A 27338-nucleotide genomic window follows, 5' to 3' on the forward strand; every position below is an offset into this window, starting at 1 on the left:
CACAGTAGAAACACAATCATGTCTCCCTACGGCTTTTCCTTTCTTTGGTTGTCAGGGTCATTCACGATTCCCCAATCTGCATTGGTTCTGCTGCCTGAGGCGTAACATCAGTGCCATCTGGGAATTTATTAAGTCAAGGTCTTAAATTTTAAGTACATCCCTTGGTTTTCCGAATTTTTTTCTGGGCATCCATTTGCAGCTTTAGGTTGATTAAAGTCGCCAATGTGGTTGGTTGATTTAACACTAACCACAAGAAATCTTTGAGATCGTCTCCGGGACCCTGATGAAAGGCTGCAGTAGTGGACTCACCTGTCCAAGTGACCTCTGATGCCAGGTGTTGGAAATGAATGGCGTAATTCAGAAATTCCTGATTTCACAGTTTGAGCATTAATAGACCAGCTTGAGCTGATTGTGTAATACATTTTTGATATAAATATAATGGAGAATTGAGCCATCAGTTGAGTCCAGCTGGACAACAGCGGGCTTTGATTTAAGATAAATGACGTAGGCCACATCAAGGTGTCTTTCACAAGATAAAAGAGTACATAACTTTGGAAGTGACATTAAGAAGTGCAACTGACCCTGAGCTATAAAGTTTTTAAAATTCTGCCAATCCCCTCTGAATGTCTGTGGTGGGGATGAACCCATACTAGGGTAATTATCACAATTAGGTCCATTCCTGGACTGCTAACCACATTATCAGCACTGTTTGTAACACTCGTCATGTGTTTATCATCACGTCATGAGTTGGTGGTATAGCCGGCAGTACATGTTAAGTGGTTCAAACGGCTTGTGAGAAGAGCTCACTCTTGCCAGAAGTACTCCACTACCCCACTCTACACCACTCCACTCTATGCCACCACAGTCTACTCCACTCTATGCCCTTCTACTCCACGCACTTCCCCTCTTCGCCATTCTACACCTCTGTATGACACTTAACTTTAGTCCTCTCCACTCCAAACTACGCTACTCCACTATACAACTCTAAGTCCACTCAGTGGCATTCCACTCTACGGCACTCCACTCTACGCCCAACAACTTTACACCTCTCTGCTAAACGACACTACTTGACAACTCTCTGCTGTACAACACACCACAACTATTCACTCTACTCTAAACCACTCCACGACACTCTACCACACTCCACTCTATGACACTCCACACCACACTCTATGTCCCAGCAACTTTTATCCATGCTGAACAGCAGCCATGCTGGTGTACAACATGGCTAAAAGATATTGGCATACCCAATTGCTCTTGCATAGGTAAGACCTATTAGCTTTGTCAGTGCTTATTCTCTGTGGAGCTTGTAACAGTCAGTGATCAAAAACAAAATAACAATATGGATTGAAGCAGCATGGACTGATTGTTTTATTTAAATTTCATTTTGCCCACATTTACGAGGAAGGGTGTCGTGATAAACTCTGTCTCATTCTATTTGGTGATAAAAAAAATTGTTTTTTAATGAAAATCACCCTGTTCACAACAGTGCTTGAAATGAAGTGCCAGAGATGCAGGTACTCACCACCCTAGAGTATCTGTTGATTATTCAGAAGTGCCAGTACCGTCCCATTAGAAGTATTGCGCTTCTGCTGAAAAGTGGATTGGCTTTCATTATCTTAATAGTCCAGAAGGTCCCTTAATATCCGACTACTTCCATGGCCATGAGGTTGGACTCAGACAAGCTTAAATGAAGATGAGGCTTAAACACAAAACTGAAAGAGAAATCAAAGCCCTGCACACAAATAGGATATGACATGTAAGAAATGGCACCAATCCAGTTTCCTCCTTATGGAAATTCCCACAGAAATCTTGGCAACATTTGACTTTCCATGCAAAATACGTGCTGTCCGAATAGGTTCCAAATGCTTGACAGTGAACCAAACTATACAGGGAACTGTTATCCTCGAAGCTGAAAATAGAACCACACAAACAGAACAGAGAGAGTGCTTTGTGCTTGGAAGGGGATCAGGAAAATGTGGAAATATAGGAAAAAAGAGAAAAAAGAGAAAAGTTCAAAAGGGTGAGCAAATACATCAATTGAGATAGAGGAGATGGCGAAGAAATGGAAGACCAGGTCTGTGATATATTGACATCAAGGGAGGAAATAGCTACTCTATCTGTTTCTGCTTGCACCCCTCTGGGTTTGTTTGCACACATGGGATATAACCAGTCTGACAATAGCAGATAGATTACATAGCCATGATATATTGCTAAAGGTATGTAGCTTGCTGCATACTTTTAGCAATATGTGCTTTCTTTTTCTACTTATTTGACAGTTTTCAGTAGGGTTCCTAATTAGCACAGATAACTCCAGATCCATCTCTAAGCTGTAGAGGAAGTTTTTGTTATTGGTTATTAGAAATGTGGATATTGTGAATATTCTCTGAGCAATATTTTGTAAATAAAGCTGGCTATATTATTTTTGCTGTAGGCAAATTTTTTTATTGAATTGACTGAGTGGTGAAAGTCTCTAGAAAAGGCTTCCGATGTACGTATGTGATAGTATTTAAAGAGCATATGAAGCGAGGAAAGCTTGACTTGCCACAAGATATTAAAAGTCTCTACAACCACCCCACCCGGGACACTATCAGACTAGAGACAACGAGGTGGAAAAATGAAAAAACCATGACACAGATCTTGTCTATAAATGCATTCTGGATGTGGAACTCCTTCCCCATATCTGTCAAGGTCACCCAACTCTTCTTTAAATTATGAAAGAGCTAATCACACATCTCTTTGATGACCACTACATTTTTACACAGAGAGTAGTCCACATGTGCTCTCAGAACCCTGCACATCTCTGCTTAGATAGCTCGTCTGCCATTTACCTAGGTGTTGGAACCTGGGATGTCAGGTCACCTAGGGTAGCCTGGCCTAGGGTAAGTCACAAATACTAGAGGCACATGTGTGAAGGTTGCAAACCACCCAGCAGTAAATTAACGCATTAACACCCAAAAATGACACTACACCAATGTTGGAAAAATATGAGCTTGTTTATAAAAATTGTTTTTGCTCTTTTGTCTTTTAAAATTTCAGTTTAACACATTACAGTTTGTCATGAAAATAGAGACACTTTAACAGTTGCCAAATCTCTACATTAATCAGTTTTCCAATTCACTACGCTTTTACATTCAGTCATAGGATTTGTAACTTCCTCAAAATTGTCAGATTAGTCACTCTATTTGGCTTTAAAAGATCACATCACAGTACAGTAGCTCCCAAAAGAAGCAGCTTCTATACTTCACTTAAATGGCCCTGTATAGGCTCCTCACCAGTTCTGGCCACAGTAAGGGAAAGAGATTGGTTTAAGATAGTTTGTTCACTGAGGGAAAACCTCCTGTGGGGAAAGTGGATTCTTCAAAGTTCCCTAAAAGAGGCTTGGTATCATTCCCCAGTCTTAGCTCATCCCTTGTTTTGCCACACGGCAGTCTGATTCCCTTGTAGTTGACTCACTGGCCTCCAACTTCCCCCCCTTCGCATAACCTCCTTACTTGGTCTCAATGCGTGGGGCCCCTGAGGCCAGAATCTCTGTCCCACAGTGAGGGAGGTAACCAACCTCCTCTGGCGCTCGCTGCTGTCCCTCGTCCCTCCTCCCCTGCTCGGCACCGCTCCTCCTTGTTAGAGCGTTAGCAGAGGAAAAGGGGGGTTTCACGAGAGGGGAAGCGCCGGTGCTCGCTTCCCGCCTACTTTCTCACCGATCTCTCCTCAGCTTGATCACGTCGTCTCTCTGGCAGCAATGGTGTTTCCGCGCGTGCGCGGGTGACTAGCGGCACCAGACCGGAGTCTGCCTCAGCCACGCTACCGCTGACAGTGGCTTCCCCACGGGCCTTCTTACTCCAAGACCCCTCCTGGAAAAGGGAAGTGGATCCGCCTGGGGCATGCGCGATAGCGCCCGACTTCCTTCAGCCAGCTCTCTCTCTCTAGATCAGTGGCACCACCACAACAACGCGGCCGGTCCGGGGTCCTGCACACGGCGAGATCAGCGCTGCCTCTTAGAAACCGGCACTGCTCACTGGATATCCGGCCCCCTCTCCTTCCTCTGACTCGAGAGGGGAATTGGCGATCTGCCGACTGCGTGTCTGGTAAGGACCCACAGGGTCACAAGGCACTAGCCTGCTTTACCACTCAAGGAGATGGGGGATAAAACTAGTTCTCCTCACATGTAGGCTCCTATTCTCTACCCCTTTTCAGGGACTATTTAACCCCCGGTGCTGGGTAGAGGCTGGTGATAAAGGAGCACTCTTTCAAAGTCTCTCCAACTGGGCAGAGGACTGCGCTCCGCAGCGCTGCAGTCTCCTTCTCCTTTTCACCCCCCTGTATTTCTAGACTAGGGGTTGGTCAGGCGCCCAGGGTCTCCAGCCATCCAAAGCAGTAGGGTCAGGACAAGTAACCCAAGGGAGGAAGGGTGGTGAATCAATAAGACAACCCTCTGACTATCCTACCCCCACCTTCTGCTACAGCCTGTCCTCTAGCTGACTCTCTTTCTGGAAAGACAAAATGGCTGACCAGCATTCCGCCTTTTATAGGCTGACCCTCAGAGGTCCAGAAGGGACCAGAAGGTTCTGGAATGCCCTACTCTATCCTATGGGACAGATTCTAGGTTTGTCAGTTGGGACAGTTGGTAGCCACCATTTTGTGACTCCCAACTATTTTCCTGTCAGGAAAGGCCTCTAGGCCTGAGGTGAAAAACTATGAGGGTGAAAGAACACCTATCCCCTTTACCAACACCTTGAAAAAGCTAGTGGACACAAAAATTAATAAAAGTATGAGGGGCAAAAAGGGGACAAAATAAATAATAAATTGGAGGGACTACGCAAAAAGCCAGACAGGTCTAACACTAGGTTTGTTCTGTACAAATACATACGTACATACATGCATGCATAGATGGGGAGCAACTAATACTGAACATGGGTGGTAGAACTCTGAACCGTTTCAGGATGGTTTAGTGGCATAGAGTTGAGAGGTGGTGTTTACTGTGGTGCAAAAAGAGGTGTTTTCCTAAGTGTCCGATCCATTTCTGGATTACATGAGGATCTACCATTTTGACGTTGTCAGCTGTGTTGTTCCAGGTCCTGGGAGGGTGGATGGAAATGGCCTTTTTTCAGAATTTCTCTCTTTCGCTGATTGATATGTTTTGCTTCTAGTCTTAACAATTTCATGAGACAAGAGATCTTGTTCACGTTTTTTATAAATGTGATTAGTCATCTGGCAGGGAAGTGATTGTGGCTACTTCGGATATTGATAGTAGCTATGGCACGATGGGATCAGTTCTAAGCCTAGTTAGGAGAAGTGGGTGGCAAACAGACATGGTTATTCTCTGTAGATGTAGTAAATCACAATTCTGAACATTAAGGATGGTATTTTGATCTGTTTCTGTACTTTGTAGCCGACAGAGCATTTTGTGAGACTGTAAACTTTGTTGTATTTTATTGACAACCGTCTTGATACGAACACTGATGTTTGTTGCCACAACCAAACATTGTGGACTGCTAGTTTCTGAACTTTAGCCCATGACTGCTGAATTCCCTTCTACAGAGTTTAACTGGAGTCTTTCCAGCATGCTTGCTGCAGTACAGGTGAACATTAGTGCAAATCCTGACCCAGAGAGGTTTTGATGCCATTCCTTTCCGTGCATATATGGGCTAGTGAGTTTTAGGCAGAGAGCAGCAGGTACCCAACAAGACCACTTGGTTCTAACAAAGAATTTTAAAAGAAGGAAAACGTAAACTGGGAAGAGCTTAAACATGGAAAAGTTGAGTTTCTTCGAAGTTTACGGACCTTCAGGGAGGTCAACCGTGCATGGATGCAAAAAGGAAAGTACAACCACTTGGTTTTACAGATGATTAGATTTCTGTAGTTTATTTTGTTCTCTCCAAATCCTAAAAGCAGATAAATCTAACCTCATGTGACAAACTGCATACTGAATTCAACGTGGTCATCATATACCAAAGATCAGGAGCATAACTGTAGTGTAGTGTAGCAGAGGATATACTATGTGAAATAGATGAGACAAAAGTTGGCAGCCACAGCCAGTGCAGCTTTCAGGATGTGTCTGTAGGACTCAAGTTATTTATTGTTCACTTTCACTAGTAGCAAAGTGGTCCTTTTGAATATGGTTAGTCTCGAGCTTAGTTTCACCAACCCTACAATAGTCTACCTCAAGTGCGCAGCCTAGGTCCAGGAGGGCCAATGCCATGCCTGGTTTCAAAGATTGCCATATGTTACACATTGCAATAGGATCATTCTAAATGAGAAACATGTACACAGTCAGTGTTTATCCTACACACCCAACACGAATCTCCACTCCTGGAGCTGTATGAGCTATTGGGCACAATGCCCCAGCCTGTGCCTCAGCTCACACATAAGTGGGTGTGCCAAGCTGAGATGCTGCAGCTTATCATGAAAATGTGCACTCTCCCCAGGCAAGCTTCAACTCTGACAGATTGCACCTCTACTAGGGACAGCCCGTCAGGGAATGCAGGGCTTTAAAGTGGGTTCCATGTTTCACCACCACAAGATGAGTCTGCCTCATTTTCGAAAGGGGACAGGGATACCCTTGCAAGTGGATGGAGCGTTTGACTGCATCTGCCTGCACTGGGAAGCTTGAGGGGTCCCTGGGACCTCCATACCTCGCTTTCAAGGGGTACCCCATTATAATAGTGCATCACAATCCGTGTGCATGCAATGACTTGTTTGCATCTGCACCTGCACCTGTAATATGACATGGGTGTGATACAAAGGGTTTCCATCATTGCAAACAGCAGGCACAAATGTATCTTGTGCTCTGGGTATCCCATTGTAATATGCCCCCTCGCCCTACATTAGACACCTCATATCTAAGTCAATGGTCATCAAGACTCCCTCAGCAAGTTCTTTTCTCCATAAGGGTCGTGTGCAGAAACAAGTAGAGATGAAAGAAACATCAGTCTCACAAGCCAACTAGCTTAGTTGGCCACACTTCACTGAGAGTCATCACCACTTGATAATTCTGTGAGCTATCGGAACAACCAGAGTACGCTCAGAAGCAATTTTTAAAGAACAAATAAGATAAATGTTCTCATTTTAATCTGTTTGTCTTTCTTTGCATTAGGTAGATAAGCGATACCACACACCCAGAGGGGGGTGGGACAGCAGAGAACATATTTCACAAGCAACTGGAATCCTTGTTGATATGATTACCGCCATCCAGAAGAGGTGCTCAGATTGGACAAGTGAGCAACAATTAAAAGGTATGTTCTTAAATACTTGTCTTTTACATATATCATGAACTGTTTTGCAGCTGACAAAAATGGCCTATTCTGTGCTACAGAAGGCAATTGTGTTTTAACGCCATGCTTTACTCGATCACAGGAACAGCCATCGATTGTATTTTGAACATTGGAGTGTTGGGAGCTCCACCGAAGAGCATAGGCAGATTGCCAATAATGGCTCTTGTAGATCTCCTGATCCAACATTTCAAAGTTTGTTTTCCTGTAGCTCCCTGTTTAATTTAGAATTTTCTTTCCTCTGTGGGTGCAGTGTTCTAAAAGCATTTTTGTGGTCCTGGCTATATAGGTCGTTAAATGTCCTATTCCATGTAATAGTCCCTCTCCTGCAGCTCAGACCTTTAATTCTGGTAAAAGGTCTTTAGTGACTGGTGTAGACCAGGGCAGCGGGCTATAGTCAAGTGTCCTTCGAAAGTACTTGCCCTGCGTTGGGAGAAATACCCAGGCACTCAAATACCAAGGCACTCGTGCTTGATGCTGAATCTTTATTTGGGGGGTAGTTCTCTGGTTAGTGATTTGCAGCCTATAAAAACAGGCAAGCTTGAGTGACTGCATCTTCCAGTAACTCCCTCATTTGAATCCCTTCCTTCCTGCAGTGTACATTGAACCAGTATAGAACACTTTACGTCACACTCAAGTCTAGTTTCCTGTGAATACACACTAAGTTCATTTAGTCTTTTCTTTTTTTCTTTTTCTCTTCGCCTGCCCTACCTGGCTCATACTTTTTTTCATGTCAACAGCAATCTGATCTTCATAAGTTGATACGGCAGCTCAGCGAGTTGAGCATTTTATTTTCTCTTTTTTTTAATGAAAGACAATGTAGAAGTACAACATTGATCATACAAAGTAGAACAAGCAAATCTTTATAAAATGTTACAAAAATATTTGACGCAATTAATCAGAAACATATCTTAACCCCTTCAGCGCTGATGACAAAGCCAGCTCGTCATGGGCGTTACCTGCGCTATGCGCATGACGAGCTGGCTTTGTCACGATACGCGCTTTTTTAAAATTTCAGCGCACAGCGGGAAAACCCGCTAGCGCGGTAGAGGTTAATCAAGAATAAAGAATCGAAAAACAATTGACTGATTTGTCTCCGAATCTTATCTGCAGCTCACTTGGACCACTGTGAGCTGGTAGCCGCGTCAGATGTGGCCTCGCTAGACCTTTAGATAGCAGGAACATCTCCAACCCACATAAATATACAGACTTCAACTACCAAGTCCTCACACGAGGAGGAGCAGCATCAAGCCAGGTTCTAGCTGTAAAGAGCCAGGTGGTGATCAAAGCAAAAAACACCACCCCTTCCTAATCTGGTTGATCATCCAGAGACGTATAGAAGGATAGGAGAGGGTACCAATGTGGCACACTGCTGTGTGTTTACATCTGAAAATACTTTATTCCTGTATTCTTTGACACTCTCGCACTTGACAAACAGGTGCACTGTGTGGAGGCCAGGAGTCCCTGAGCATTTACTCAACATCCTATTGATGCAACGTTTTTTGGAGTGTAATATACAATGGAGTGCCCCTACACGCGGCTCTCTGTAATCTTCTCCACTGTCTCAACCTTCTTTAGATTGGCCAACAATCCATCTGCCAAGTATTACAAGTTTTCTGTGTGTCCTAATATAGGGTTGATAGAGTCGCCTGATCATATCCCTCCTTGATGGGGCTCTTAATACTACAGTCGGAGGAAATGTGGCAAAGCTGATATCATTTGACGACTCACAAACATTCTTGCAGTTGTAAGTAATTGAAAAGCACATGCGTGGAATTGTTTACTCGGAAACACATCTATCAAAAGACAAAAGCACTTCAACTTCCAAAAGTTAACCAACCTTAGCAAGAGCAGAATTTTCCCATTGACCAACAAAAGCATGATTAAATTAATCTGGAAAAGATAGGTTGCACCACATTGATGAATACCTAGCAGTACTTCTTTTTGACTATGTTTACTAATGCAGTGGTGTCTGGCACGGATCGGGGGTGGCGGAGCTGGGGGGGTGAGAGAAAAATAAAAACTACACTCCCCTTCCTCTGCGTTCCTCCGCGGTCGTCTTTCTGCATCTCTTCCAGCCGGAACCAAGCAGGAAGCACACAGGTTCCACTAAGCCAGTCACAACGCTGCAGTGCAGCGTTGTGATGGTTTGAGAGCTGTGGTTCGGCACTCAGACAGGCAGTGGGAGCCTCGGCATGTTCTCCATCCAGGCTGTCATACAGCCTGGGTGGAGAACATGCAAAATGTGCATGACTGTTTGGCCGGCCCATGACGGCCGGCCAAAAAGTCATGCGCACTTACAAAGTGCTCACCACTCCTTCCCCTGAACTGTGAGCAGAGCAGCCCTGCCCAGCAAAGCTGCCGCTGCAGGAAAGAATAAAGTAATAATAACATTGTGTTGTCATTTTATTTATCCTTTTTGCACTGCTGAAAAGCAGTGGAGAGACGCTCCTTCACCTTAGTGGAGGAGCGGCCACTGTACAAACCTCTTCATAGACCACAAGAATGTTAAACTTTAGGTTTGAAGAATCCTAGACGATCTGAGCAGTTGTTATAATCGGCCAAGGCATGCTGAATAAACAAAGTACTCGAGAAATCCTAAAAGCAAATGCTTCAAAATCATTCTATGTCAAGCTTTGAAATGCCCAGCCCCCTTATTGCAGAGAAGTCTGTAAGTACGTTGAGGTCAAATAAGGCTCCTTATAACGTTTTTAAACTACTCCTTGATAAGTCAACTCGATGGAAAATAGCTGTGGTGACCAGCAAAGGGAGTGGGTGAACAAGTGGTAGAAATCTGGGCAGCAGAACCATTTTAATATAACACAAGTGGGAAGACAATCCCCTCTTATGAAGAAGTGCAGTTGAGGTTACAAGAAGAGGCTTATTAGTCAGTCTCTCCATCCCTTCTGTTTTTACTGAAGTAGTTATGACAAGATAAAACACAGATGATATAAAGTGGACATCTTTTCCTGGCATGGAAGAATTTGATCAAATTTGGGGATTTCCTTAATTAAGAGAAACCCCGAAACTCTATCAAAACTTCTGAGCCTCTGTTTCAGTAGGGCCAACAGCCTTATGAGCATCTGAGGTATAAAAAACCATGTCATATGCATTGGCGGCTATTATACAGACTGCCCCGTTCAAAATAACAGATGGAATATTAACAACTCCATTCAGATGGTACACGAATGGTTCAAGATGTAATGTAAATAGTTCTGGAGAAAGTAAGCAGCCCTGCCTAGGTCCACAGGCTGACTGTTATCATGTATCACATACTGATCCCATGTAGACATCTCAGCAGATATTGCTCTCCATGACTCCATCCAATCCCCTCTCGAACCTCAACCCAATCCCAAGTCTTTAGTGATATCTGGGTCCTGTGAAATATCAATTTCCATGAAAATTTTTCCTCTGCCAAAAAGGACTGAAAAGGACTGAAATAATTTCAATACCCATGGATTGTGATCCGCAACATTGATTGGGCGCAGTGTTCTAAAACATTTTTGTGGTCCTGGCCCAGGCTGTATAGGTCGTTAAATGCCTTATTCCTTGTTATAGTCCCTCTCCTGCCGCTTAGACTTGTAATACTAGTGAAAGGTCTTAAATGCCAGGGCAGCAGGTTATAGTCAAGTGTCCTTAGAAAGTAAGGGGCATATTACCAACAAATAGCGATATTTATCGCTAAGTAGGGTTAGCGGCAATATTTTTATCGCCGCGCATCACCAGTTTTTATCGTTGAGATAACTTGCTATTAGCAAGGTTTATCTCAAAAGCGATAAAAATCAAGCTAAATGCGTAAATATCGCTGAGAATACAGCGATATTCACGCATTAGCGACGAAATGCTCTTAGCCATGTTATCCACCTCCCATTGGATAACATGGCTAAGAACTGGTCTGAGAAGACGTTAGTTTTTGGCGATAGCGGGAATATTTCCATCGGTACGCTTGCCTTGCTAATAGGCGATAGCGACGTTAGCGACTGCTTTCAGTCGCTAACAGGTTGGGTACGCCCACTTTGCATGTCATTAGCGATTAACATCGCTGACATGCAAAGCGGGCCCCAAACCACTCGCTATCACCTAAAAGCTGTCGCTAACATCAGTTAGCGACAGCTTGCTAATAGGGCGATGATATTATCGCCGCTTAGCGGACGAAAACGGTCGCTAAAGCGGCGATAATGTCATTTCGCCAGGCTTGATAATATGCCCCTAAGTGCCCTCTGGTCGGAGAAAGACCCAGACATGCGTGTGGATTCTGCATCTTTGTATGGTGGTTAGTTGAGTATATAGTCAAGGAAACAATCCTTGAGTGTGAATGGACTGTGGAGAATGCTGTTAGATCTTTAGCTACAACAACCATGTCAATCATAGAATACTGTTTGTGGGACGCTGAGTAATGCGTGAATCTATCTGCTGATGTCCAGCAGGCGTGCCAGGTACCCACTAGTCCATAAAATTCTGAATATATATAATCACGGCCTCTGACTGACGCATTCTATTTAGCATTACCATTATTGGATGCACCAAAAGCTGGAGCTAAAGGTACGTTAATAACCTGGCAACAGAGGATTGCTTTACAGGCAGCAATTTGTGGGACTTCCGTACATTACACCATTTGGAGTAGGGCTGTTCAAGCCAGGAAGGAGAAAGACCAACTCTGGTACCTACCTCTTCTAAAATGTTGGCATGTTTGCCCTTGTCCGGGGTCGCTGTCCCCAGAGTGGCCACCGCTCCTGTCATTCTTAGCTTCCTGCTATCTACAGGACTGTAATTGTCGAGTCTGGAGACCCCTGGCACAATAATATCAGATTTTAGAGCTGTGGCAGCTGTTGTGCCAGGTCCCTGCCCTCCTTTAAGGGCAGTATGAGGTGGCAGCAGGGTGCACTTCCCTCTCCTGCTCTGCCCTTTCCCCCTGCCCCATGGCACCCATAGGACTGCAACCAGCCCTCAACATATTTCCTGCCACAAGCAGTTGATAGATGTGTGTGGAAGGGGGAAAAGCACGCAGTATCGAACGCGTTATTCCCGGGTCTGCATGTTTGTCCCCATTCTGACAGAAATAACTTGTGACCCCTGGATTTGCGGATACCGGTCGGAATGGGAGATCCCAGCCTTCTGGTAGTTCCGCAGCTAAATCTGGGGAACTCGTAATGGGGGCCTAAGACGTAAAAGTGGGGGCGTTTGGTTGACTTTAATTGAAAATGCCAAAATCTGTAGGACATAAGCCATCAAGTGCCAAGACATGCCTGGTGGTCACAATTAGTTAATACAATAATTGGGCGACCATTTATTTTTTATTGCACGTGCCCCATAAGCTCCAGGGCTTTGGAAATTAAGCCAAGGCCGCCTGGCTTAACTCTCCTGGGACGTGGCCTTGCAATGTTCTGGCCTGCTTCATTCTAAAAATAGAGCCTAAATCGAAACACACGAGGCTGCAGTCCTCACGATTTCGGGATGTCTTTAATCCCGCCAGGAGATCTGTGCTTGTGTGTTTGGACAGAAACCAAGACAAGCAGTCCAGACCCCTCCAGGTGCCGAGCAGACACAAGGGGGCCAGTCAGCTGCTCCCAGCCGCTACACGACTGCTGTGGAGCTGGGCTACCCAGAATCGACAACAGTCCATATTATCGCAGACTACTTACCTCCTGCTTCTAAAATATACATAGGTAATAGATGTGAAGATTTACAGAGCCTTCCGAAGATGATCTATTTCAATTTTATAGGAAGGAATCAACTAGCGAGAGTCATATTTGTGTTTGAACATGCAGTTAAATGTTCGAGTTGTGCTGGCCAATCAGAAAGTTTAGCACGCGGGCACTATTTGCCAATAAAGGCCTTTCTTCAGCAACTATGAAGATTGTGATGCAATAGAGCTTCACCAGCCAACAAGAATGTGACTCACCATTTTCTGTGCAGTGTAGCTTTTTTTTTCTCAAAGGTTACTTTATTTTGATATAAATAGTTTGCAGTTCGTTTCGTTAAACTTTATAATAAACAGTACCGATATAATTTGGTACACAACTCAATATATAAAATGCAAAGATTACTTCGAAAACAAACTACCATTGATTGAAATTAATATTTATGAGACATCATCACCCTCTTCGCGTAATTGCTGGATTGTGATCAAACAATTGCCCGTAATCAAATAATTACCCATTGTATATACCTCAGATAAGACATTCTAACTATTATGAAGTGTCAGACACTGGCTGGGCCTCTGGCCTGAAACAGTGGGATGGCGAATCGAGAAGAAGAGGGGCCACGCCTATGAAACGTGCTGCACAGCCTCTTACGTCTACACAGTCGGCAGAGCCGTATGTCACTATGTGTGCCGTGCCCTGCACTGGTGAGATCTCCAACCTGCAGCACCCTCATTCTTAACAGCATGCAAGTTCTCCTTATGTGCACGGACAACCTTTGTTTGAAGTAGTAATGTACGTGCAGAACCTACTGCACGCCTGAAGAATGTCTGTTTTGCCAATAGGGAGATGCTTCCACAGACCGGGGATATTTTCCAGTGAATGCACCTACCACTGCCTTAAAAAGGCAATATGAACGTCTGATCATTAAACAAGTCCTGTATGCCCTTAAACTCCAAGATTTAATTGAGGTGATAAAGTCTATTGATTGGTATTGATATAATTAGCTTATCTTTTATGAGCTTCAGTTGCAGAATTTTGTATTTTAGCTTTTCTATAGGGCTTTTTCTCCCTAGGCGAATCTCAAAAACCCACTCTGGTTGTTCGAGTAAGTAAATACTTCACTGTCTTACATGGCTGTAGAGGGTGTTGGTTGAAGGGTCACCGATGACTGGTGTGTTTTGCTGGTGTGCGTGAGCCCCTAAGGATGTGCTGCAGACCTGGTGCAGAGGCATGTAGCAGCAAGTTACACCTGCAGCAGAAGACTAAGGGAGTGTGAGGGATAGATTTGCAGTTTGCGTTTTCAGACCTGTAAGACTCGTGGTCTGAGTCAGTTGACAAATATTTGGGAACCCCCAAGAAGCCCAACCACTGAAACCACTATTAAGCTACTATTAAATACTAAATGAAGTCCACCCATGTGCAACAGAAGCCTAACCCATGGAAACCCTGTAAAGCCAACAAGAAATACTACATGGCATTTACACAGGAGTGACAGAAGACCAGTTCTTTGCAGCTTGGTTAAGCAACCACAGCATGCTATCTGAGGTTTTCAATGGAATGAAAGGGGAACAACCATTGGGCAATCAGCATTAGTATATGCATCGAAGTGTTCAGTTAGGCCTGGTAGGGAACAATTGTGAAGAGTGTGCTATGAGGTCCACCCATTAGAGGCGCTCACACGACCCTCTGGGGTGGGTGGAGATACGGTAACCAAAGCGAGAGGTAGAGTGCCATCTGTAAATATTCACTTTGCTGGTGTCAGGAGTAGCAAGGAACCTCATCCTGCCAATTCAAGAGGGCTTCCATTGCAAAAACCCTGTTCCGATTTCAGGTCTAGCTTCAACTTACCTGCCTCATAGGCCATGGGAATATATAGGCCAGTAGCCCACTTCCGCTCATGACCCTAAATCACGATTATTGCACAAAAGCGCCATACATTACAATAGGGAATACCTTGGCTGAATATGCCTTTTAGAAAGCCAGAAGCAAGGAACCACTGTGCTTACCGTCGAAACTTGCAACGCCACTAACTACAGTTCTCAGAACCTGTTGTTTTCCTCCCGGAATAACGATGCCTGATTCATGCCTGATCCCTTTGTAGACCTGAATATCTGTACCTTTCTATGGGATCAAGTTTGTTAGTACCCTTAAGCCAACAATACCTGGCCCCTCTGAACTCAATGCATATGTCATTCTTTTTCTCACAGTTTACTATTAGATTAATCTTGGGTGAATGGCGTTTGATGTCAGAATTTCCATTGATTTCAATCCTTCCTTTGACATCAACATCTGAGACATTGGGGCCCATTATGATGTCGGGTGGATTGCCCCCGCCAGGCTGGCGGTAGCCATCGCCAGCCTGGCGGGGGCAATCCGCCTGACATCCACACTCGTTTCCCCCCCCCCGTCATATTAGTATGGCGGGGGGGACCTCGGCGGACGGAAACACCGTCCGCCGCTTTTCTGCCCCAGTCGCCTTGCGGTCGGGGCGGAAAAGGAATAATATGGTGGCAGTGGCCATCAGACACCGCCAGCCATATTATGATGGGGTCTTTAGGTGCCTTTCCGCGGCGGCGATGCCGCCACAGAAAGGCATGCGGTCTTGACTCTGGGGGCCCCCTGCAGGCCCCTAGAGTGAAGGAGAGGTGGGGGTGCACATGGGGGGTACCTGTGGTACCCCGTTCATTTGCATTAACAAAGCAGCAGGCACCGCGCGGTGCCTGCGGCTTTGTTTATGCAAATGCATCAATGCATTTTTAGCATTGTGGCGGGCGGTGCAGAGAGCACCGCTCGCCACAATGTTAAAAATGCAGGATGTGCCCGCCACTGTGGTGGGCACATCCTAATACCCCCCACGGGACCCCCGCCCTTATGGCGGGCGGTCCCGAATTCTGACAGGATGGCAGGCGGACAAAGTCCGCCCGTCATCCTAATGAGCCCCATTGTCTCCATTCAAGCCCATGATGTCTAGATAGAAACAGCCATCTCATTGTTTATGTATCAACATATAAGATCAAACTAAGAGTCCTGGAAAGGACACAGTCTGTCTTGTTCCTGCTAAGTCGGCTTTTACTTTAAAAACGTAGGCATCACTGGTCTAAATTTCTTTCCTTTTATACATTCTCTGTCGCACAGGACGTCACTTTGTTCTTTCCCACGCAGATTTGGTACTCTTTGCAGATCAAGAACTGCACAGAATTGAAGGAACCAAGTAAGATCAGGATTTCTGAATGTTTTGTTACACCTCAATGAACACCTATCCAAGAGATGCCACACCTCACAGACACACAAAGGCACTTCTACAAAGCACCTTACAGAGACTCAATTCCAGAGTTGCAATGGAATAGTTTCTTCCTAAATTATCGCCACGCTTGACCATCAAACGTCTGTCCCACTGACAATATTGAGATTTTTAAAAACGTTTTAATTTGTTCGCAGCAAATCTAAATATTCCATACTGAAGTCCTTACACCAATACGTCTCTTGGATGTACCTAAATAAGTTGAATGTCATGTGGAAGAGATTTTGCATTGGATTTTGGCATAAAAGCAGAAATTACAATGCTTGCCAAGAAGATAGCTACTTACTCTCTTATCTACCGTGCTTAGCGAAAACCCATGTGCTCATGGTACTTGCCGCAGCGACCATATCTTATGGGAAGGATCCTTCACCACCCTCCTTTTTACCAGCTCAGTTGTTGTCACATTGCTAATCCAAAGTAAGATGGACTGTCAACTGAATAATGCTAAGATATCAAAAACTCCTATACCTTAGATGGAGACTGAAAGTCCACTCAACGGAGAGGAAAAACTGCTGGAAAGTCACTGTAGAGACAAGTTTCCATTTCTGCCACATGTAATGCAGGCACATGAAGGTATTTTCACAACTCTACTTTAAAATACGGTCTAGTATAGCTGGGTATCCAAATGGGGCAGGCTTCTTGGCATTACCTCTTTGGATAAATGATAGATCCCTGCCTGCCAGAGCATGTTGGATTACAAGAGGCTTGCTATGAAGGCACAGGATTACATTTTCAGCGTGGTGAAGCAGCTTTCTATTTTTTAAAGTTTTACAAGTTTTATTAAAAATATGTTACACGTAGAACATAGGCCGGAAGCCAACAAGTTAATAATTAACATATGAGATACAAATAGGCAGCAAAATGTAGTAGAAAGCTGTTTACATTTTAAGGATTATGTAGTGGGTAGAAGGAAGGGAGAAAGGGAAATATAGAATATACTTTGCAACTAGAGATCGAATAATAATAATACTCTAGAGAACCGGAAAGGACATAATAACCTAATTACATATGTATAATATATTGCTAAAGGTTAGAAAGAAGAGAGGAAAAAAGCAAAGAAAAAAGAAATAATGGAGGTCGGAAATCTTCAACAACAATTGCGAGATACTTGACTAGCTGAAATCTTATTCAAATAAATAGTTAGTGGTAACCAAAATAGGTCACTATTTATATGCAGGTTACAATAGGAAGCAAAAGCAGTATCCAATCTATGATAGTGGCATACAGTGTTCCACCGGGTTTGATTGAAAGCTTTGCTGAGCATTTCCAATTTATTGTAATTTGTTGAAAGGCTAAGGCTAACATCAGATCAAACAGCCCTTTTTCGTGAGATAATAAACTTAAATAATCTGATAAACTCCCCATGAAAAGAAGAACATTTGATATAGGAATATGCAAATTGAAAATGGTTGAGAGACAGGACCAAATCTGTAACCAAAAAGAAGCTACGGGAGGCCATTGGAACAAAAGGTGAAACAAGTCAGCCAAAGGAAAATCACAGGACCAACAAGTCTTATTATTAGTGTGTGCAAAATTAGCTATGGAGATGTGAGTGACACATAATCTGTGATTAAGAAAAAACATAGATTGAGTGGTGATGTGGATCTAGAGGTTCTTAACGATCTAGCCCGATCTTATTCCATAAATCAATGCTACATTCACAACCCAAATCTATTTCCTAAGCAAGTTCCATCTTAGTCTTAGAAGGCTCTGGTTCGGCAGAGTAAACGTATTTATAAATCAAGGAGGCTTTTGGAAGTAATACCAAAATTCTAAGGAGTGGATCTTGTGTAGACAAGGAGTCATCAGGAGGAAGGGAATAAAAACATCCAGAATCACCTCCATAAGTATCGAAGATTTTTGTAAAAATGAACGAGGACAATTAAAAGTGGCTTGGAATTGAGGAAAGGAACAAGGAGATATACTGTCAAACAAATCCTGAACCCAAATAATGTTTCTAGTCCTCCAGGAACTCCAAAACAAGGGTGAGAGAGCGCAAACTGACTTAAATGTATGAGTACATCACACTTATCTGTAGTAAGCACAAATCATGAGGAGAAATGCCATGAGTGCTAATAGTATCTGCAATTATATTCTGAATGTATAGCTAAATGTAGAGATTTAAGTAGAAGTGGAATTAATACAGAAATGTGTGACATTATATGATTTTAGTAGATGTGATTATTTTTGAATCCATGTCGTGAAGCTGCTAAAACATAAGATGGCAGGTGGTTAAACGCAGAACGTGGTAGGCCTCAGGGCCAGAGCTGGAGGGAAAGGGAAGGTGGTTCTTGTCACGATACAGATTGTATTAAGGTTTTTGGTCATTGCATTAAATAGGCCATGATTTATAGAAATGTTTACTTAATAATAGAATAAGAGTATTAACATGCTTTAATTAAATGAAGAAGTTGAATGGTATAATCATAATGAGAAATATTGTAGGCCTGAAATGTTTTAGCATTGATTTACACGTACATGTCTGGGCTGAGAAATGTTGCAAGCCTTTTTCTTTTAGAAGTATATGAGAGTTGGGTTCTTGGCTACAGATATCTGTCTGCAAAGGAAGAGGGGGGATCCAATTATAAATGAATGAATAGAGGCCTGTTCAGTAGACGGCCCAGACATGGAGGAGGGTTCTGGAATGTTTGAGGGGTATCAGCGGGCTGGAGAAGAGTCTGAGAAGCAAGGTCAACTCTAACGCATGAGGCCCAAGACAAAGCATCATGGAAAAAGCCAGAAGTTGCACCACGTGAGGGGCGTTCCGCAAGGGGCGTCTCAAATGTTGTTGACTGTTTTGTATTAGGGACAGCACCCCTGGGTGGAGTTAGAGCAGAGACCTGAGGACCCTTTAGAGAGCGGATGGGTAGGCAGAGAGGGGTCATGACTGGAGAACTTTAGGTTTTCACCAAGAGACTTAGAGTGAGTGACTTCCCTTGGGGGTCATTCACAGCTGACACCTTTGTTAGGTTGGGATTTGGTTAAGTAGGGATACCATCTAGAGCAGGGTAGGGATAGCCTAACCTTTGCGTTTTCCTCCAACCTAAATGAAGGAGAGATATGCGTCAATGCTGATAGCTTTATTATTCTTAGAACTTGTGTTAGTGATTTCTGTTGCTCGTTTGAGGGCTTTTCGAGAGCACATGTATGTAATTGGACCTGTGTATCTCGTGAATCTCATTCTGAGATGCTTGTATTTGCAGCTTATCATTTCTTTACAATAAACTTTTGAAAGCTAGAAGTTGTTTGTGATCTTTGGGAGTAGAGTCCTTTCTTGGGTGAACTAACTTGGAAATAGGTGCACTTTCTTTCCTTACAGACAGGCAACAAAGGTTCAGTCGACCAGATCGAGGTTTGGATCAATAGATATAAGGTATCGATCAAAATCTCGCCCTTTCAGTTGGTAGCTATAGAGGATGGTTGCCTTCTTGAGGACGGTGACCTAGGCCAGGTTAGCTTACCCCAAGGCCCCTAGAGATCGATGATCGGAAGAACAGCCCGCTGGAGAAGATCCGGATGACGTGAGACAGAAAAAGCAGCAGTATCGGTCGAGAGTGAGTATAAAGGGTTATGCGTGTTAGATTGCGGTGTTTTGTATTGTATCTATGTTGTAATGTCTGGCGGAGTTGAATGCCTGTAGAGTGACTGTGGAACAGGTTGTGAGCGCGCGCAACCGGTGGAAATCTTAAGTTCAAGGAGAGCTTAAGTGGTTCGGGTGTATCGGACACCCAGAGTAATTGTCAACTAGTGTGAAGGGGGTCATGAGGTACCATTGATCACCCGAGAGACCGAGATAGGGGGAACGTAAGAGTGAGTGCGTGAGTAACGGACGCTGGTCGGAAGTTACTGTGTGTGTAAGCAACCTATCAGAGAGACGATAGACATCTCGTCAGTTGTGTTGACAATTACAGATAGACTGTGGACGTACAGTCGAGAGAAGTGACCGCTTGGTCGGAAGTAGTCATTTTTCGGTGTATGAATGGGACGCATGCATAACCGGGAGACGAGTTGAGAAAGGAGGGGTGCTGCTGCGAAGCGGAGAAAAGTGACGTCAGGTGGTGTCGCGCAGTGATTGGCCGACCGGAGAAAGACCGCGCTGTGATAGGCCAAGCTAGCAAAGCCGCGACAGGATTGGTGGATTGTCATCAGGAAGTAAACAGAGTAGCGAGGCTGGATTTTGTGCGCATAATTATGAAGTGTTTTAAATGGCTGAAAGCAATGTTTAAAAGAGAGAAGCGGGGATCGTATGAAGGGGAAGAAGCCCCGCCGGAGGGTACGCCAGCTCGTTACATGGCAGTAAATGTTGGGTTGCATACGATCCTTTGGATATCAGAGTGGAGTAAGATTACTGAAGGAAATGAGGAACTGACGTTCCCGAAGTACGGGACGTTCAGATTAGAGGTGTTACATCGATTAAAATCAGTCATGACCTCAACGAGACCCTTGCCTAGACCGACCCAGTTTGAAGCTCTTGAAGCATGGATTAGGGCAGCGCATGAAAAGAATATGAACAGACGACAAGAAAGGGTGAAACGATCGGTAAGGGCAGTGCAGGATGCCAGGTGGGATGCGGATGCTAAAAGATGGAGAGTGCATAACCTGGAAATAAATAAACTGTACCCAGTGTTAGAGGTGCCCGTAAATAAAAGCCCCATAGAAGAAGATGATGAGAGCGAAACAGAGGACAGCCTGATAAACAGATTATTGACAGACAGGCCACCCCCGTATAATAGAGCAGGGGGAGAGGTCGAGAATACTGAAGGAGAAAAGGGGGGCAATGCAGGAGAGCATAGACCGCTTCCCAGTTCAGAGTGGGATCCTGAGCCAAAGAAAGAGCTGTCCCAGCCTAATCAGGTGCAACAGGTAGTCGGGAGGTTTGTGGTACAAAGAGCGCCGGAAACGGAAAGCGCCACATCCTACCCATTACCAGATGCACTACAGGTACCTGTTACCATAGGTCCTATCATATCGATATATGACCAAGAGAGAGCAAGAGGGGAAGAACGGGTACGGAAAGACAGAGAAAGAGCAGAGAAGGCAAGGAGGAACGATACCACTAATTCCCCAAGTCAGATGCCGATACCCAGAGAGTGGAGTACACCGATGCACACAGCAGGGGACCCAGGAGGGGATCCTGGGGGCCCTAGATGGCCAATGGATCTGAGGGGATCTGGACGAAAATCCTTTCAAGAGCTAAATGAGTACATGAAGCAGTGGGATGAGGCAGTGAAGGCTCAAAAGAGCATCAATGCGGCGGAAGCTGAAAGGGAAAGTCAGGACAGCCGAGCTCGGACTCACTGCGGGGCTGGGGAGAGTAGCCCGGAGTGGGACTGTAGAGGGAGTAGGGGAGTCACCCATTGGGCCCGGAGTGGAGGTAGAACAGACCTGGAAAACGGGGGCCCCGGGAGTGAAGGGGTGGCGCGCCCAATACTCAGTGAAGGGGAGAGGAGAGCGCAAGAGTACAGAAACAGCTTTAAATGTCCACACTGTGTACCTGGCACCAGAGAACTGAATGGGAGTTGTGAGAGGTCGCACCATAGTCCCTGTGATGACGGAAATGAGCGCAGCCCAGGGAATATGGGGAACCAGGAAGGATCGTATCGGGTACTGAGCAATACGAGGCAAAGAGAGAGTAGCGAACAGAGGGAAAATAACAGAGAGGTGTGCGGTGAGAGGAGAGAAGAAGAAGAGAGTGGGCAGAGAGAGAGTGGGGGTAACAGGCCCGTGTTCCACCACCTTCCTAGATCGGATGGCCGAGCATGGGACCTGGAGAGATGGGAGCGAGGGAGACCACCCATTAACTCTCCCGAGCCCAAACGCAGAGCTCGAAGTTGGGATGGTAGGGAGACCAGTGAGCCCCCTTCGAAAGACATATTGCGAGCTGAGATAAAAGCCAAGAGACTCGATGTCTCCAGTTTAAGGTCAGACCTGGATGACATGGTAGATGGTACCCTGCCTTTAGAAAGAATGGAAATGTATGAACAGGATGAAATACTGTATATGGCAAAAGACATTACTCGAAAAGCGAGAGCAGTCCATGAGAAGTTAGTCGAACTAGCAGGCAAATATATGGTGGACTTGTCAAGAACCAAAGCATTACAGGGTAACCACAGGCTACATTACTCAGATCGAGACCTAGATGAGAGGAGAACGATTGGGCTGAAAACACACATAAGGGAACTGATTACTGGAATAAGGACATGGAGGGCACTAGATAAGTGGGAAGAGAGGTGGTCCAAGAAAGGGACCGGCAGGAGAAGCACGCTTGGTATGACACCAGGACAGCAGGGAATAGAAGCATACCCTTTGCGTGAAGTTGCAAATGGGAATTATGTACATGTCCCTTGGAGTAGGGGAGATTTAGCTGCTTTTACCACCTCTTTCCCCAAATTACGTGAAAGCCCAGTGGAGTGGTACAAGCAAGTGGAGAGATTTGTAAAAATCTCAAAGGTCCTTTGGATAGATCTGAACACGCTGTTTGACATTGTAGTACCAGGCGATCTGTGGACAGCATGCAAGGTTAGCGCTGAGTGGCCCACAACGGAGCCAGAGAGAGATGCCAAGACTAATGGGCCGTCCGAGACTGTGATGGCAAAATACGAGAGAGTGATGACTTGGCTGAAAGAGAAAGTGCCAATGCAAGACATAGATTGGGTCAGAATAGACCGAACAAGACAGGAACCCAAAGAGACAGTTCACGAATATTACGAGAGATTGCTGAAGGCGTTTAAACAGTATAGCGGCTTGGATGTAATGGATCCAAAAGACATAGGGCAATTTGTGTCCAAGTTCGTCCTGGGACTGAGACCGGATATTAGTTTAATGATTCAGCAACACTCGATTTGTTGGCAAACTAAACCTCTAGACGAAATACTGAGATATGCCAGGTACTGCTGTGATGAGATAGATTCCAAGGCTAAGAAACTAAAAGAAAAGTTGATGGTGGTACAGATGCAGGCAGCAGGGAAGGGGGGACAACAGCAACAGCAGCAAGGAACAGGTACAGGAGGAAAGAAGCAGTACAGTCAGAACAAGGGCAATGAGGAGAGTTCCACCTTTAGACCCAGAATAGATATAGCTGCCTTGAAGAAAACGACTAGGTGCCACCAGTGTAACGAGGTGGGGCATTGGAAACGCGAGTGCCCCTACAATGTAGAGATAGGAGAGCAAGAGATAGAGGAGGAAGAGGTCCAAAGCGCACCTACAAGAGGGGTAACGCCATACCAAGGAAAGGTGCTCAAAGGGGGGGGGGCTCCTCCCCGAGCCCAGTTCCCGCAACCTCCTCGAGTAGGGAGTATGGGTAAGACCTATAGACAAATGCCCCTGTTTGTAGAAGGGGAAGAGTGCTATTATGTGGACCCATTAACCGGACAGAGAGTGGAAAGAGAAGACTGCACCCTCGGGGCAGCCTTGGAGGTAGATCAGAGGGGACCCTATGTTGAAGCAGAAGTAGCAGGGTGCCCTACGACATTTCTGGTGGACACAGGAGCCACTAGATCCACGATCAGATCAGCTGCAGTTCCAGACCTGCCCATGTCTGGAGAGACCATACAGGTGGTAGGGGTCGCAAACAGGAGAATAACCAGCCAATTGACAGAACCGGTACAGGTGAAAATAGGGAAGTACAGCGATGAGCACCAGTTTGTGGTTTGCGATTCAAGTCCTGTGTGTCTGCTAGGAAGAGACCTGTTGTGTAAATTGAATTGTACTATATACTGTACACCTCAGGGAGTGGAGGTATTGACCAATGACGATGATGCAGATTTCAAAGTTGCAAACTCAAGAATATGCGTGGAACTGTACCCTACTTTAACAGTAGAGGAGCTCCCCTGGGACTTGAGAGAGACAGTGGCACCAGAAGTATGGGATTTCACTGGGGAAGAGATTGGATTGGTTAAAGGGGTGGACCCAGTGAAAATTGTAGTGAAACCGCATGCTGAGTTCCCAAGAACACCCCAATATAAATTGACTCCAGAAACGATTGCAGGCATAAAACCCGTGATCGAGTCCATGATTAAACAGGGAATACTGAAAGAAATCGTGGGTAGTCCATGCAACTCCCCGATTATGGGTCTGCAGAAACCAAATGGGAAATTTCGGATAGTGCAGGACCTTCGAAAGATTAATAACATAGTCGTTTCATGTTGTCCAGTGGTACCGAATCCATCAGTGATACTGTTTCAGATTCCATTCCAAGCTGAGTGGTTCACTGTGATCGATCTTTGTCAGGCTTTCTTTTCGATCCCTCTGGACGAAGAAAGCCATTTTCTTTTCGCATTTAAGCTGGAAAATCGCGTCCTAACATGGTGTCGTATCCCTCAGGGGTATACAGAGAGCCCATCGATCTTTAACCAGCTTTTGAAGAAAAATCTTGAAAGTCTAGTGCTGCCCCAGAAGTCAGTTCTGGTCCAGTACATAGACGACCTCCTTGTGGCGTCAGAAACAGAAGAAGCTTGCAGGGAAGACTCCATTGCTTTGTTAAATCACCTAGCTGCCAATGGGCATAAGGTGTCCCCGGGAAAATTGCAGTACTGCCTGACAGAAGTGCAGTACTTGGGACACAGAATTGAGAAAGGCAAACGAAAAGTGTCACCAGACAGGATAGAGGCGATCATGAAAATGAATGCGCCTAAGACTCAGAGAGAGGTCAGGATGTTCCTAGGGATGGTGGGTTATTGCCGACAGTGGATCGTGAACTTTTCACTGAAAGCAAAGCCCTTGCAAAAACTGACGCACAAGGAGGTGAGTGATCCGGTACCATGGGACAAAGACTGTTTGATGGCGTTCCTACAGCTGCGAGAGGACCTGTGTCGTGCTCCGGCATTGGGAATGCCGGATTACAATAAACAATTTTTTCTTTACTGTTGTGAGAGAGAAGGTTGCGCGTTGTCTGTGTTGGTCCAAATCCATGGGAATGCCCGTAGACCAGTTGCTTATTTCTCGGCTACTTTAGACCCAGTAGCTGCAGCGTTGCCCGGATGTCTCAAATCCGTTGCCGCAACGGGTGTCAGCATTGAGAGATGTGAAAATATCGTCATGGGGCACCCGTTAGAGGTGTGCGTGCCACATTCTGTTGAACTGTTAATGACCAGGACCAAAACACAGCATCTGACCAATAGCAGGCTCACGCGCTATGAGCAAGTTATTCTTGCTGCAGAGAATGTGACCCTCAAGAGATGCTCTGTTTTGAACCCTGCTACCTTGATGCCACTTCCAAATGATATTGAAGATGATGATGAATATACAGACCATGACTGTCTTGATGTGACTGAACTATGCACCAAACCCAGACCCGACATCGTAGATGAGCCACTGACTGACCCAGATGAAATTTTCTTTGTCGATGGCTCATGTGTAAGAGACGAAGTTGGGCAATTGAGAGCAGCTTATGCTGTATGTACAATTACTGGAGTTGTGGAAGCTGGGTGCCTGGAAGGAGTACACTCCGCTCAGGTAGCCGAGATTATTGCCCTGACACGTGCTTGCTTGGCAAGCAATCAAATTCGAGTCACCATATACACCGACAGCCAGTATGGGTATGGGGTAGTTCATGATTACGGGCAGTTATGGTCTCAAAGAGGGTTCATGACTTCTTCAGGCTCTCCCATTCGCAATGGAGAGTTTGTGCGCCTGTTGTTAGAGGCGTTGCAATGCCCAGCAAGTATCGCAGTTGTAAAGTGCACCGCACATACCAGAAATGAGGACTTTGTTTCGAAAGGCAATAGATATGCTGATGAAGTTGCGCGGTATTGCGCGGAACAAGGTTACTCTTTCACAGAGGTGGATGTGGGTGGAATAAATGTAAGAACTGAATTAGCCATGATACTGGAAACTGTTGATACTTGGGATGAACTGTCAACCATGCAAGAAAATGCTCCTGATTCTGAAAAGGAAACATGGGAGAGGGCAGGATGTGTAATGGGTGAGACCCATTTTTGGGTCTCAGCAGACGGCAGAGCAGTGTTGCCCAATGAGATGGTGAGTCCAATGGCTAGACTCATACATGGTCCTGTACACTTAGGGAGAGATGCTATGCTGAGAGTGTTTAGACAGACTTGGTACAATCCTAAGTTTAGAATAGCAGCAGAAGCAGTGTGCCAGCGATGTGTGACCTGCCAGCAGCTGAACGTAGGGAAAAGAACACCAGTTGCACTAAGTCACATAGGAAGGTCTGGAGGTCCATTCAATCGAATGCAGATAGATTTCATTGAAATGCCAAGGTGCAACCGCCTCCGCTATGTCCTGGTGATAGTTTGTGTGTTCTCCAGATGGGTTGAGGCATACCCTACACGTAGGTGCGACACCCTCACAGTGGCCAAGTTATTGCTTAGGGAAATCATTCCTCGCTTCGGGGTGCCGGCCTTTTTGGAATCAGATAGGGGAACACATTTTAACAGCGAGCTTGTGAAGATGGTCTGTGTAGCGTTAAATATCGACCAAAAGTTACATTGCAGTTACCGACCAGAAGCCTCAGGAATTGTGGAGCAGATCAATGGCACGATCAAGTCCAGAATAGCTAAAGTTTGTTCCTCAACGACCCTGAGTTGGCCTGATGCCCTGCCATTAGTTCTCATGAGTCTTCGCAGTACCCCAGACAGAAGGACAGGGTTGTCACCACATGAGGTGTTAATGGGGAGAGCAATGAGGCTGCCATCGGTCCCAGCTACTGCACTGTTAAATATCACAGATGATATGATCCTGGACTATTGTAAGGGGCTGTCTGACGCCATGCGTTCTGTGTCCCTTCAGGTGCAGGCTGCCGAGGTTCCAGCGTGCCAGGGCCCTTGCCATGACCTGTATCCTGGGGACTGGGTCCTGGTGAAGAAACATGTGAGAAGAAGCTGCTTGGATATTCGTTGGCGTGGACCCTTCCAGGTCATCCTGATCACGAACACTGCTGTGAAGGTGGGAGGCCTGCCCAATTGGATCCACGCGTCACATACGCAAAGGGTTCCAGCACCTCTGGAAGGAACAGCTCCTCTCTCGGATAGACGTCCAGCAGAGGACCGAGAAGCCATAGAGGGGGCTAGCCAAGCTGTAGAGGTGCCAGCGGAAGCAGGGAACGAGTCAGACCAAGCTGAGGACGGGCAGTACAACAGCGAAACAGACGACGCTACAGAAGGA

At 45.4% G+C, this 27338-nt stretch overlaps 1 protein-coding gene across 1 annotated transcript in view; it reads left to right on the forward strand.

Annotated features, from left to right (window-relative positions):
- Positions 1-27338, forward strand: part of LOC144780984 (lysozyme g-like) — a 104062-nt gene that overhangs the window by 46210 nt on the left and 30514 nt on the right. The window contains exon 4 of the mRNA XM_078659583.1: positions 7094-7232. Within this exon, the coding sequence (XP_078515709.1) occupies positions 7094-7232 (139 nt within the window). The remainder of the gene's footprint in view (positions 1-7093; positions 7233-27338) is intronic.

The sequence above is a fragment of the Lissotriton helveticus genome, chromosome 9 (genome assembly GCF_964261635.1).
Source record: "Lissotriton helveticus chromosome 9, aLisHel1.1, whole genome shotgun sequence".
Classification (NCBI taxonomy): Eukaryota; Metazoa; Chordata; class Amphibia; order Caudata; family Salamandridae; genus Lissotriton; species Lissotriton helveticus.